The sequence below is a fragment of the Melozone crissalis genome, unplaced genomic scaffold (assembly GCF_028551555.1).
Source record: "Melozone crissalis strain CALT ecotype California unplaced genomic scaffold, PUWL_Pcris_2 ptg000039l_1, whole genome shotgun sequence".
NCBI classification, from domain to species: domain Eukaryota; kingdom Metazoa; phylum Chordata; class Aves; order Passeriformes; family Passerellidae; genus Melozone; species Melozone crissalis.
In genome coordinates this window covers 7,633,132-7,647,148 of record NW_026535817.1, presented here as the reverse complement: position 1 = coordinate 7,647,148, position 14,017 = coordinate 7,633,132, and the positions used below count along the sequence as shown (strand labels likewise).

The 14,017-nt window shown below is 40.4% G+C and overlaps 1 protein-coding gene across 1 annotated transcript in view; it reads right to left on the bottom strand.

The window, feature by feature from the left end:
• TRPC3 (transient receptor potential cation channel subfamily C member 3) overlaps nt 1-14,017 on the bottom strand; it is a 33,057-nt gene that overhangs the window by 7,213 nt on the left and 11,827 nt on the right. Inside the window, exons 3-6 of the mRNA XM_054283750.1 lie at nt 8,549-8,734; nt 3,910-4,074; nt 1,631-1,847; nt 341-574 (exon numbers count right to left, since the gene is read on the bottom strand). Coding sequence (XP_054139725.1) covers nt 341-574; nt 1,631-1,847; nt 3,910-4,074; nt 8,549-8,734 — 802 coding nt within the window. The remainder of the gene's footprint in view (nt 1-340; nt 575-1,630; nt 1,848-3,909; nt 4,075-8,548; nt 8,735-14,017) is intronic.

Sequence of the window (14,017 nt, the reverse complement as noted above, 5' to 3'; positions counted from 1 at the left end):
TCTGTCAGCAGCATTTTCTTGTGTTGTAAATACAGATGAATCACACCTTTATGGACAATTTCTGCACTGCAATAAGTATTTTGCAGTTTTATTCTATTTAAACAGACAGGAGGAAATGCTGATAGATGTTTATGAACATGAATAACTATCAAACAACTGAATCAAAAAATAGAGAAAGGAATCACATCAATATTTTCATCTGTTGTGCAATTAGCTAAGAATAAAATATAACTTCCAAATGTTTAAAATCAAGGGGGTCAAATTTAGCTCTAGGGTAAAGAGAGGCTTCTAAATGCATCCTTCAAGCTTTCTCCATGTTTGGAAGAAAAACTAGGCTCACCATAAGTAAAGTATTCAATTTCTGGAGGAAGTGTGACCTCAGAGAGGTCGTTCTCCTCAATGTAGTTGTCCACATACTGTTGTGCTTTTGTGGCCTGAAGGAATGCCAGGAGCCTGGCTGTGAAAGCAGCAATAAAAATGGACAGCATCCCAAAATCCAGAACATTCCATAACTGCAAGATGTATTCCCTGGGTCCCTCCAGCCACAGCTCTTTGCATTCTGACCACATCATGCCTGCAACAAGAAATGAAAAAGCACAGCAACGTTTGCCCAACTGTGGTCATTTAAATTCCCTGCATTCTCCCATTTCATGGAAGTGGATGATAGCAGTGGAGCAGGGATTCGCTTATTTGCAGTATCACAGCCTCATCACTAAGGTTATTCTCTCTTGGTTTCAACAGGGTTGATCAAATAGCAAAGTATTAATTGAGATTAATTAATGGAAACATAGTTCAGACATCACCCCACAGAGGGTAGAGTAGAACCCTGACTTTTCAGTCAAAGTATTGCGGCTAAACAACAAAACCTCTGTAATTCCAAAGTAGAAAAAATAAGGTGTGGGGGAAATAACATCCTCTTACCCTCTTAGCATTTACATTCCTAAGCCACTTCTGAATCAGAGGGTTTAATTTTTCCACAAGAACACAACTACCCAATAACACAGATGACCAAATATAAGGGGCACAATTATACTACTGTTTTTCCACTTTACAGAAAAAGATTCTTTTCAGCATAGAAAGTGGAATTTGGCTATGTGTAATTTGGTTTTCTCAGTTAAACTTCTTCTCAGAAATTAATTTGTGTGGATTTAATCCAGATCACAGCCTCACCATAACCATGAGATGCAGTTGTTGTGAATCAAGACTTTTTCTTGATTCAAAGAGGCTTCTTAGGGAAAATAAAAACCCAAGAAAAAGCAAAACCACAATCTCACAAACTTTTTCTTGTTTCCCTGGCTGCGTAATTCAAAGGGGCTGCTGCTGCCATCCCAACTACACTCGGAGCAGCCACACATTGGACTGGAAAATCCCAGTCCTTGCCTTCGGTCACATGAAGAGAATAAGCTGGAACTCCCAAAAGGCAGCATGCAAGTGATACTCACCTCCCTCCCCTGACACAGTTTAGGATGAAATTATTCAAAATCTGTTCTAATGTCATCTTATCTGCCCTAAAGGTTTATAGTTGCTGCACACAGCAGCTGGATCAAAGCTTTGGGACCTGGGCTTCTCTCCTCCCTTTCAGAATTTTTATTTGCAGGAAAACAGGAAGATGAAGGGGCAATATACCTACCAAGAACCCACACCATGATCAGCATTTCTGTCCAGGTGAACTGGGTGGTCTTCACCCTAAAGATCTGCTTGGGGTAATCAGTGACAGTGACATTGGGCAGCGTGGTTATGCCCTCGAATCTGTCTGAAGCATTGAACACCAGCAGGCCTAGGAAAATAATGAAGGATGCTGCATGTGCCACAAATTTCATAAATGGGCTGCGAAGAATTCTTCCAAGCTGCAAAGGCAGAATGAAAGCAGTCACTCAGTTTTCTCAAAGAAACACCAGGCATTCCAGAAGCATCAATGGGCACTCAGAGCTCAGGACAGCCAGAAACCTCATTCTTAAAAGATATTCTTCCAAGAGCACTCAGCTGTGGTGCTTTGCCATTTCAGACAAAAGGCTCCCACAGGGAGCCTCGCAGAGTATGTTGTTCTGTTAGTGAGTGCTCATGATACTCCACAAGCTCTAGATGGCAATGTTTGAGGGGAAACACTCCAAGGAGCTGCAAATGTACCGTGGCCGTGACCAGGAAGAATTTGTAAAGCAAACTCAGGGAAAGATAAATTATTCCAATCTCCAACTCCAGCAAAACATTTTCCCTTACAACAAGAGAGTATTATTAACTTTTCTACAACTACAGCTATAGGAAGAATTAGTTGTTTTCTTATGTCTGGTTACTATATTTCATTCACAGAACACATGTTCAGAGCTCTAAGTGCCAAAATAAGTTCCTGTGTCTATCAAAACTAACGACTGTTCCACAAAATGGACTAAAGAAGATAAGATCAGAAATATTAGTGTTTTTATAAATAAATTCAGCAGGTTTAATTCGCATCTGCACCTACAAAAACAAAACAGCAGCAGCAGGGGAAGTCTGTCTGCACCAGAAGAGGGGACCAGCATCTTACAGAAGATCACATGAGCTTTCTTATTTCAAGGAATTGTTTTCCTTGAAATTTGGGTCAGCTACTATGAACTAAGCAAACCAGCATACATTAAACTGCACTTACTACCTGGGCAAACAATCTCAGGTTCCCTTCCTGCTCCTGACCTTTAGAAGGCATTTTGTAATTGCAATATCCAACCACTGACCTGAATGTATAGCACTTTTATTTGACATGAGCACTGAGGAAAAACATCAGATGTTTCTGCTACTGGGAATTAGAGCTCAAGGACAAATGTCACTTTTCCATATTAGACACCAGCTATAAATACATTAAGATGTTCCTATTATATGGAGCTGTGAGGAATATATTTACTAAAGATATCAATAGAAAGTGACATTTCAGGGAATAATGAGAGTAACAATTACACTATTTTCATAAAGGTTTATCTTCAAAGTAAATAAATATTTAACCCAGAGAAAAGATCAGGTTCCCTTCTAATATGTAGATGAGAAAAACCTTATCCTCTTTGAGATGAACTAAAAGAATGAAATATAAAATAAACTCACAATTCTTTGCTTTACACTTGCTAGGGAAATAAAATTGAAAGACCACATTCAGCACAGGAGTAAACGTACTTAAAGTTTTTAAAAATGTTAATTCCTTCATCTGATATACCAAAGATCTATGAATACACCTGATTTGCAAACAATTCATGTGCTAGAGACCCTGAGGATTTTAAAGAAACTGCAGTTCCTTTCCTTGTGAGATCAGCAGCAAAGGTGGGAGCACCCTTACGTGTTCACAAATTTTTATAAGGTAAGAGTTTACAGCTATGCTCTTGTACAAATACACCCCACTACACAGTCAGAATGATGCATTTAATTTGATTTCTGCTCTACAGTTCAGCGGGCAAACAGACCTCCTAGGGCTGGGATAACAAATATTTTACTTAAGATTAAGTTCTGCATCAGTAAAGTCAACAGATGTTCTGCTAATGGTTTATATGGGAACAGCATGAGACCTTAGGATGCCACCAGAGGAGACTTCATAAAGAATTTGAGTGGTGACTTTCAAAAAAATCCATGTTACTAATATAATAAATTACACAGCACATGTGAGGTGAGCATAACCTAGGGAAATTTAAAAAGGAAAAAAAGCTCTTAAAGAAGGTTATTTTTCTCTCCTTCAGTTTAATGTTAATTTAGAGTCATACTTCATCACTGTGGTCCCCTCTTTACAGCGCAAGTAACAAAAGCCCCCTTAGTGTCTTTTGGTGCAAGGTTAGGGATTGCTAAAAATATCATTAATTAGTTACAATTTGGAAGCAGCAGAAGTTGCATGTTGACTGCCAGGAAAGGAAAAGCGGCTCCAAGAACAGCACAAGACACATAATTTATAAAATTCAGTACCCTGCTACATGGTGCAATCCAATAACCAATGGCTAGAAAGGGAAGGCCCAATGCCACAACCAGCACCACCAGACACTTGATAGCTATGGTCTGCTCCCGTAATCCTGAGAGGTTTTCATACCAGATGGTCAGGAGCTGTTGCTGACAGTTTGGATGGGCCACAAACTGCAAAGAAAAGGAAAAAGAAAGAAAAACCAAGACATGCTGTCATTAATAAGAAGAGTTACATAACTGCCACATGCACAATTGCAATCACCTAAGGTCTAAATTAACACCACATATTTAAGAACCGTGGCTTTTTTCTCATTCCCTTTTAAACACAGGTTAATAAACAAAGAAGAAACTGCCACATCACAAGAGCATGTGGGACACCAGTTAAGCACAAGGGCGAGCAGCCTGGTTTTCACAGGAGTTTGAAGAACTCTGGTAGTACACTTACCAACAACTAGTGAATGAGAATAAAGAAGGCTAGGTGTTTCACAAAAAGGGGTTTGAAAATAAATCTGATAACTGATAATTTGTGTTGGATTAAGAGTGAGATTTGTTGTCAGTTGGTTATACTCTGGAAAAAAAAAATGAAATACTGTAAACCTTGGATACCCATTTTATTATCCCTTGTACTCTACAGAGATCATTATGTACTACATACACTGTTGTTTGCCAGGTCTTGCTTGCAAAACTCTATTAATATTCCAAATCTCATTAAAAAGTGCATTGAGTAGTACAACAGACAGACTTCTTAAAGAAAATCAAATTAAATCATTGGCAATGAAAACAGGGAGCCTTAAACTTCTCAAGAAGATCAATCTGAAAGTGCTGCATGAACTTTAAAAAGGAAGGCAATCTTCATACTTTAATCTACTTTGCTGTAAAATTAAAGTCCCTAAGCATTTTGCTATGTGATGCATTAAGCAGTTACTTCACATATTAATGCAGTTTGTACATAAAGTGGAGTGGCCAAGAGAAATAAATAAAGAGATTGTAAAAAAGTTCTTTAAGAAATTAATGTCAACTCCAACTGCTTCTGTTCTTTTTATTAGGCTGTCACCTTTGAAGCTTATGCACCATAAAAACTGCCAGCCTGGCCCATTTGAGGAGAAGAGATTGGGTTTTTGTGTGTTTGTGCATTCTGACATTTGCCCCTAGCCTCTTCTTTTGCTAAGATAAATTTCATTGTCAACTCAGGACATCAAAGGGACAAATCCCTCAGCAGATTAACTGTGGACAAAGGCAGGAAAGTAAATAATTATTTCAAATTACAAAGACATTTTTAAAATCAGGCTTAAAAGTGTAGGGAAGAGGAGGGAAGAAACACCCACATCATTTCTTCTGTTACCACAGGGAATGGGAAGAAACACTAAAGGAGCTTTAAGGAAGTTTACCCAGGGCTGGGAATCAGCCCATGGGCCCTGTGGCACCTCATCCAGAGCTCTGTGCTGGTTTATTCTCCTGATCTATCAACATTTTGATCTGACACTGAGAGGAGATCTGCTATAATTTCCAAAAAATAAAAAAAAAAAATAAAAGGGAAGACTTAGTGAATAAGATGCCAAGAGTTATGGGCAAGATCTTCTCTGGCACTGAGTCTAAAGGCTGTAGAGAGGATCTTAGTGACTTATTTAACTGCTGGCAACTGCACAACGTGCACCACTTCCAAGCCCTCGGAGCGAGTTGTGTCACTTCTCATCCATAAAAGCTCTGAAATTCATCCCTCCTCTCTCAGTCTTTACTGAAATACTTCAACTTATGATTATGTTTGTTTTAGTTTCAGCAACTTTAAACTATGCCCACCCCTGTTGCTTGTGTGTCTGTATTACCTGTATTTGCCTGCAGCTTCATCTCCTCCAAGGACAATAGCTTCACATCACATTTTACCTACTGCTCACAGCATCCTACAACCTTGTTCTTCCTGCATTTCTCCTCTCACTCTATTTTCCATGCAGTTTCTCACTTTTCATTACATATCTTGAGCTTATTATCACATGTATCTAATATGCTCAGCTCCAAGCAGAACCTCAGTGAACAAAAATTATGCATGAGAACAGTATCTGGTCACTAAAAGAAAAAATATCCCAATTTTAATGTAGCTGCTTTTCCAAACATAATTGACAGTAACACTTTTGATGTTTTCAGTTTCATGACCGTGAATCAAGTCATCAGTATGTAAATATTTTCCTGTATGATTCAGAGTGATTATGTTATTTATTTCCGTCATCATAATGGCTGGGTTTAGATGGAGCAAGAACAAATCCTGGCACACTCCAATATACTAACACACAAAATAAAAAGAGATTTTTGCATCTTCTGTCTTATCTATCAGTTGAACACTTCAGGGTTTGAAAATTAACTCTTGTGATTTTATTCCAGCTCTTATTGATTGCCCTGGAAATTCCATCCTGATTTTTGTCTCAGCAAGAACTGTAGATTACTTGGGCCAGTATCAGCTCTTCTCTGGAATTTCGTTGGCAATCTAGAGACAGAGTTGAGACACAAAACTAAAAGCACTACTACAGCAGTAATTCAGCATACAGAGCAAGACCAACTTGCCTTTTTTTTTTTATTTTCCTCCTGCTATTCCCTTACTCCTCTATTGGAGCTGCAGTTTCAGTCTGAACATTAGCTTCAAAATCACATCATGTTTAAAAGATGGGCTCCACTTTGGTGCAGTACCCAGGGCATTAAGTGCAAGATTTTCATTACTAATAGAATTTAAAACTCCCTTCCCCCTAGCAGTGAGGTTCTGAGCACATTTGCTGCTTGTCATATGTTTTTTCCTGCCTCTCCTCCCTCTGGACAGGGCATAGGCTCATTACCCATTTCATGGACCTGCTGCTCTGTTTGGCTGCACTGCTGGAAGCAGGGAACTGACCTTGATGGACCTGACCTGGAAGCACAGCTAGAAATACAGAAAATTAAGGAAATCCACCACATCCTTTTCTGCTCCCTATGGTGAGAGGGTTAAAGCAGTCCCACGTGGAGCTCCCACATCTGAATCTGTTCCAGTCAGGATATCACTAGAATCCATCACAGCTCTGCCAGAACAAATCCCAGCATGAAAGGACCACCATGGCAGAGACATTTCCATCCTTGCCATGCCCTCTGTAATGGCCACTTACAGGGAACTGCACATGTATGGTAACAACTCTGCACCACTTCCTCCCAACAAGATCATTCCTCTTGTCGGTTCTGAACCGTGTTGGTCATGAACTGAAGCCAGCACTCTGAGCTTCTCTCTTGCAAGAGAAGAGAACAAGTTTGCTATGAGGAATTCTCTTTCTTTTTGGTATTATTTAGACTTCTGCTATTCTTAACAGATCCGTGTGGCCCTTTGCTCAGCAGTGAATTTCATCAGTGACAACAAACTCATAAAAGAAAACCACAGCCTTTAGTGTGAAAGCTGACAAATGAGCATCAACAAAGTTTTGGTACACATTACACTGCAATAGCATAAAGAAGTATATATTTAGACACTAAAGCATGCTTATGCACTTTGGTTTTTTTTCCCCCCCAGTTCCAGTCTTTTAAACTAATTTAATGCTTGTATATATTTACCTTGATTTTTGGCAATTAATATGCATTTATCTGCTGAAGACCAATCCTTTACTGGAAATGATGATTTGCTGCTTGGGATATGTGTTCACAATTTTTATTATCAATCTTTTGGGGCCATTATAAACACCAGCAATCCCCAGTTGCTCTGGCAGGGTCCTTACAATTTGTTTTATATGGCAGATTGGCTCAAGAGGTGGCCACAGAACACAGGGTTATTTATTCTGAGGGACACAAGGCTTCTTGTGGAGATGATGAAACTATAATGGCTGTAAGGAATGGAAGTGATGCTAATCACACAAATAGGTAGCTGTAAATAATACATAGGCCCTGCTGTACTTCCTGCCTCCTCTCACAACAGGACACAGTATTAACTATTTTCTGTGCTAGTCTAATGTGGGATCTTGAGGAGAACAACATAGTAATACAATAAAAACTACAATGAAAGGATATGTATTTATGTCAAATATGTGATGCATAGTTCCATTTTTTAACCCATAACATTCATTCACAAAATACAAACTACTTGGAGAGAGGCATCTACTGAAAACACTTGCCAAAACACCAATAAACACAGGTACAAAAGTGAAGAACTGAAATGAATTGACCAAGCAGCCACAGACATATTCCATGCATTTCCAGAGCTGATTTTTAAAATATTTTTCAAGGAACAAGCATGGTAAACCACATGGAATTTCTCACTGCAACACAGTTGCAGATGAGTTACTTATGGGTTGAAACCAACACAGACTTCTCTTTGGAGTAGCTATTATTTCATTGACTGACAGAAGACACAGCCTGAGTGTCACTGAGTGAAAATCTGGCTCTACTGAAACACCAGTTAATCAGGAGAAGGATCTGACCAACTGTGCAAAGCCCGGCAAGCACACCTCATTTATGTCATTACAATCTCCTGCCACTTCTCAGCAGTGGGAAGTAGATTAAACTGAACTCCTTCATTACAGCCCCCTTCTGCCTTGTGAGAGCCTTGATTACTCACCCCACGTCTCAGTTGTGCATCTGACCACCTGCAGAAGGAGGAGGTGGCAGTGCCCCGCTGCCACAGTGCCCGAGAGCTGCGAGCAGTTACCTTTTTGACTTCGTACTTGATGGCCAGCTTGACGCGGCTCAGGGACGCGCGGTGCCTCTGCGCCTCCAGCGGCTCCGCGTTCAGGTCCCCGTTCAGAATGGCCTCCACCTCCTCCGAGTCCCGGCACAGGTCCAGGACGCCCACCACGAAGTCCTTGCACTGCATGGACAGCTTGCGGTAGTCGTTCTGGAACGGGAGGGGGACACGGCATGGCCCGTCACACGTGTGCTTAAGAGTCAGTGGGGAGGAGAAAAGGACCTGTACAACTCGATAAAAATCAAGTGTTGGATTTTTACCGTGTCATGTTTGGAGTGTATGAGATATTACAGAATTTTGGTACAGCAGAATGTTCTGTGGGAACCCAGAACATCTCTCTGACACTCCAGGACACCCAGCACCCCTGCCAGGGGGCTCAGAAGCTCTGGCACAGAGCCCAAAACACCTGCGGTTTTGATTATGACCCGCGGAGCAAATTACCAACCTTATATGAAGATCAGCAAGCCACAACAGTTTAGGTAGCACAACAGTGAAGTTATCACAGGGTGGCAAAGTAGATTTTGGGGTTTCTAGAATAGGGATTCAGGAGGCAAGATGAAGGGATCTGGGTGTGTCCAGCCTTTCTCCTCCTTCTTCTTGGCCTTCATCTTCTGCTGTGATGTTGGCACTTACAGACTGGTTTAGAGTAGAAGCTCACTGTCTAACACAGGTGACAGGTATTGGGAAGTAATTGTAAACATTGTATATATAGTTTTTAGTATAAAGACATAACACCGCCCCAGGGGCAGGCAGAGTGCCTGGAACTGTCCTGCTGGATGGACCTCGGCAGGGCAGGAGAAAATTTTTTATAGATAAGGAACAATAAACAACCTTGAGACCCAAAAATGAAGAGCTCTGACTCCTTCTTCAAGCACTGGGCTGGGAAAAGAGACTTTTAACATCTCTTGGGGTCACAGCAACCACCAAAAGATCCCAAGACAGAATCATTCATTCTCTGACACAAGGTCAACACCTAACAGCAGATGTTTAACAGAGCATGGGAACATGTACCATTATATATCAATAACCTGGGTGGACAGCAAGGGGCAGCTGAAAATATAACAATTTCACAAACAAAGCAGGACCAGGACTATTAAAAAAGGAACCTCATTCCTGCAAAAACTTTGCTGACAACTAATGAAGTAATTGACTGTGAGGCTACAAATACCTTCTAGCTCTTTCTACACTGCTCAAGTGGCTGATGGCTCATTACTCTGATGTACACCAGGTACATTTCCCCCTTTTTCCTTTCCTGCCTTCAGGCACAGTGGGTTACAGAGTAACTGCAGGACAAAAGCTTGGACACCAACATTGCAGGCAAAACATCTCAAATTTCCTGTAAGAGTGCTCTGGAAAGAACAGGACAATTCATCTTCCATACACGTTCAGTCTTTCCAAGGACTAGCATATCAACATCAAATATTTGCTTCTCTCTAATCTTCTTCCTCCTCTGACAAAACATTTGTGGCTGCATTTCAGAATTTTTAGCTAACTCTGTAAAACATGCACATCTGAAATTTTGCGTGTACTTTTGTTTATACTTGTAAATGTCTCCCACCACCTCTGTGACATTACCTATGAAGCCTTATCTTGATCTCTGCTTCAGCACAAACCTAGGTCTTCATTTTCCTGTCCATGTCCTCTCAGACAGGTTCCTAGAAATTCCATATCTGAAATGTGGCCTCTGATTTACTCACATGAGGCTACAGCTGAAGGAGGAAACCTAACTGGATCTGCCAATTTTACCTTCAGCACCCAAGTAAAAACAGCACAACTACCTTTTTCAATTACTCCATAGTTTTTCTTCAGGTTTTTTTCCTCTGCCAGACCACAAAACCACTCATTTGAGCCCTCTGCCTCTCCATTTTTTGTGTTTTACTGTTCATTTCCAGATATTGCCTTTTCAAAATTACTTTTTGAGGGTGTAGATTTTCCCTTAGAGGTGCCTGTCCTGTCAAAAATGTTTCCTTACTGCTTCTGCCCTCGTAATCTTCTCACTTAAATTATTTTTCCTGAAACCCTCACTTCTTCCTCCTTTCCTAAGTAATTTTACCTCCTCCAAAACTACCTACCAGTAGTTTTGCTGAATTTTCAACTTAGCATCTACACAATGAGGCAGAGAAACTAATGTGCTTTCAGTAGTTTCAAATTATTTTGGGAAATGATGGGAAAAGAGGCTGCATAGGCTAAGTGCAATAATCAGCCATCAATCCCATAGGTCACATTCAGATAAGAATCAAAATGAAATACTACTGGAGACAAATACTCCTAGAAGTTGTGTTATTACACAAGACTAACATCCCTGATACAAACTTGGAAACAACCTGCCCTAATCATAGACCTTAAACAGGATCCTGTTATTTTCTTTGGTCATAGAGGACAAATTAATTCAGTCGTCAGTGAAGCAACAGGATGTAAGGTTATTTTAGATTTGTTTCTGGTAACCAAGGGGAACGGGACAGATGAGCCAATTATAAAAATAATACTGGGATGTGTGATTAAATTCAGTGAAGGGATAAGCAAGCTAATGTATGACCAAGATTCAGGACTTAGAAAAAGGCAAAGTGCTGTCTTATACATCAAGAGTTCTATTATTGTTATAGTGCAAAGGTCCCACATCACCAGAGTTCCATACCTCCTCGATGTTTCTCAAGGCAGCCTCTCCAAGCACTGACTGCTCCTGATCCTTGCAGCAGCCATCGGACTCCAGTTCCCACCAATCCACTCTTTTACACCACTGCTCTTATTGGCTGTAGGTGTGGCCTGTTAACATCAGGCCTGCTCCTCATCTTTAGTAATTGGCTCAGGTGCAACTCATTGGGGATAAGGTTACATTCTGTACCACCTTCATTTACCCATGCTGTATCCCCCTACAGCAAAGCCTCATTAAAAAGTTAATCAAGGGAGTGAAATATACTTGCCTGCATGGAGGTCTGAATGCAGAGAGAGCTTTTACATGAAATATGACTAGATCTCACACACTACAAAGATAAAAACCCTGCAAAAGAAGACTCCAGGATGGTGGCTAGAAAATAGCAGCAGTCAAAAAAAAAAAAAAGGAAAAAAACAAAGAGGAACAGTCTTTCATGACAGCCTAGTCAAGAAACAGCTTCATCACAGAGGCCAAAACTCTGAGTACAAACTGCTAGAATACAGGTTTTGTATTAGTCAAGTGCTTCATGACATAACACAACCCAAATTTTGTCCTTGTATGAATAAACATGTGCTGTCCAGTTGCAGGGAGAGGCTTCAATTACAAAGTGTTTTCTCATTATTTTGCTAATTGTGAAGAAACAGAAGAAGAAATAGTGGATTTCTAATAGTTAGGAAATAATAAGAGCTATTTCCACACTTTGCACGTTTGCCTACCACAAGAGTTACCCAGATTTCTTCTAATAGCAGTAGAACAACAGTAAAAACATGAATGACATGTTTCTTCATTGGTAGATACACCACCTGTTTACAAGAATGATGCTTATTGCCAGATAAGATTAATGATATCATGGATGAGGTTTAATTCTGTCAAATTTAAGGAATAAATACAGCCTACATTATTCACAAATGCTGTTATGAGAACTGCAAGCCAGTATGCGCATTCTTAATATCCCACTCTGGCTTTGAATCTTACAGCAAGAAAACTTGTCAGATTTCCCTCTCCAGGTCTTTATTTACCTATGTATTAGCAAATCAAATTTATCCCAGTCTATCTGATTGCTTTACAAAATTAAGCAGACAAACAGTACCTGATTCTCAAACAACCTTCTACCTCTAGGGTGTTGTGTGAATATAAGGAATTTTAATCTATGGCCCCAGTCATCCAAATCACCTCTGCTCACTCCTGAGAACACACAAATTAAGACACCAGATCAACAGTTGCACAAACATCTTCGTAACATCAAAAAATATCAGCCTGCACCCTGTGTTTCCAGGTTCCCAGGTGACTCTGGGACATTCAGGCCAACTGACAACGACTGGAATTTCAAAGCTGTGTTTCAGAGGACTCTGACACACATCAAAAGCCTGCCCAAATTTGTGTGTTCTGTTCTCCCTCCTACCATCAAGCACTGCCCTGTGAATTCATCTGGAGTCTTGCCAAAGAAGGGATCAGTCTGTGTGCAAAGAACAAAGCGCACGAACAGAAGACCTTCAGCTGATCGTGCTCAAGATTTGTAACCACTGCAAAGGAAATTTATTCTGAGCCATCACATGCAGTCAAACAAAATGTAGGGATCTGTGTTTTGGTACACTCCTGCAAGCACCAAAGCCCACGAGCAGTGCACACCTAATTCACAGCCATTATACTGAATCATAAATGCATGTTATTATCTGCTAAAGAGCCACTTTGATATCACATATATGGTGAGTTTGCACATGTAACTGTATATGCAAAGAAAACACATAATTGCACTAATGGTTATGGATCTGGGCCCTGTCCTTTCAAAAGCTGAGCCTAAACCTAGATCAAGCTTGCACACTGTTTGTTAGTTCAGCTGAGATAACACTATGTAAATTTACTTGGAACACTGACAGATTCTGCTTTTAGATGCACGTCCACATCTTCTGTTGGTTCAGTAGGAGCTTTTAGCAAAACTGGGAACAGGGATTTTTTTTATCCAATAGAAAGCAGGACTAGCACCTTTTTGATCCTTGCCAGAGCAATTTCAGCTGGGACAATTGAGCTTGCTTACACAGGACAGCATTTAGTTGAAAGCTGGTATAGAGAGATAACCACAGGGCTTTTAGCCACCTTGTCCTCTCTCTTCCTATGGTGACTCCAAAGGAAAGTTCCATCAGCTGTTCTGACTGCCAGAAATCCTCCCTTCCCTGGGCAATAACAGCTTTAAGTTCTCAGGGAGGAGGGTGAATATCAATTAACTTCAGTAAACCAACCCAGACACTCCTCAAGCCGTGCTGCAGTGGCCATGGTCTGCTAAAAATAGAGCAGGAAAACATTGAAATCGGGAATATTTGTGTTGCAAACTACATTGTGGTGCTACTGGAAAGGAAAAGATAATCCTCCAGCTATGGCAATGGTCACTTTTTTTACATTAAGACAAGATACAGTTTCAGTTTTTACAATTTGGTTTCATTCATGACTGAGATCAAACTGAAATTCCTGATGTCATCTGAAATCCTGCAGGCAATTCCTGGAATTAGGAGACCAAGAGGACTAAGAACACCAAGTAAAGTCAGAGAAATACTGCACTCCCTGCCTTGGCCATGAGAGAATTGAATAGAGGAATACATGGGAAGAAGACAAGTGGATGCAAAGATCAGAAAGGATCAAAAGTGTAAAGAAGAAATAAATATAATAGATGAAGAGCAAAAGGACAAACAGCAGGTTGAAACAAGGATTTCACAATTGGAAGTAAGGAAGCTTGGAGATGAAAGGAGTAGAATCAAAGGGTCTTTAAGGCTCTGGTCTCCTCATCT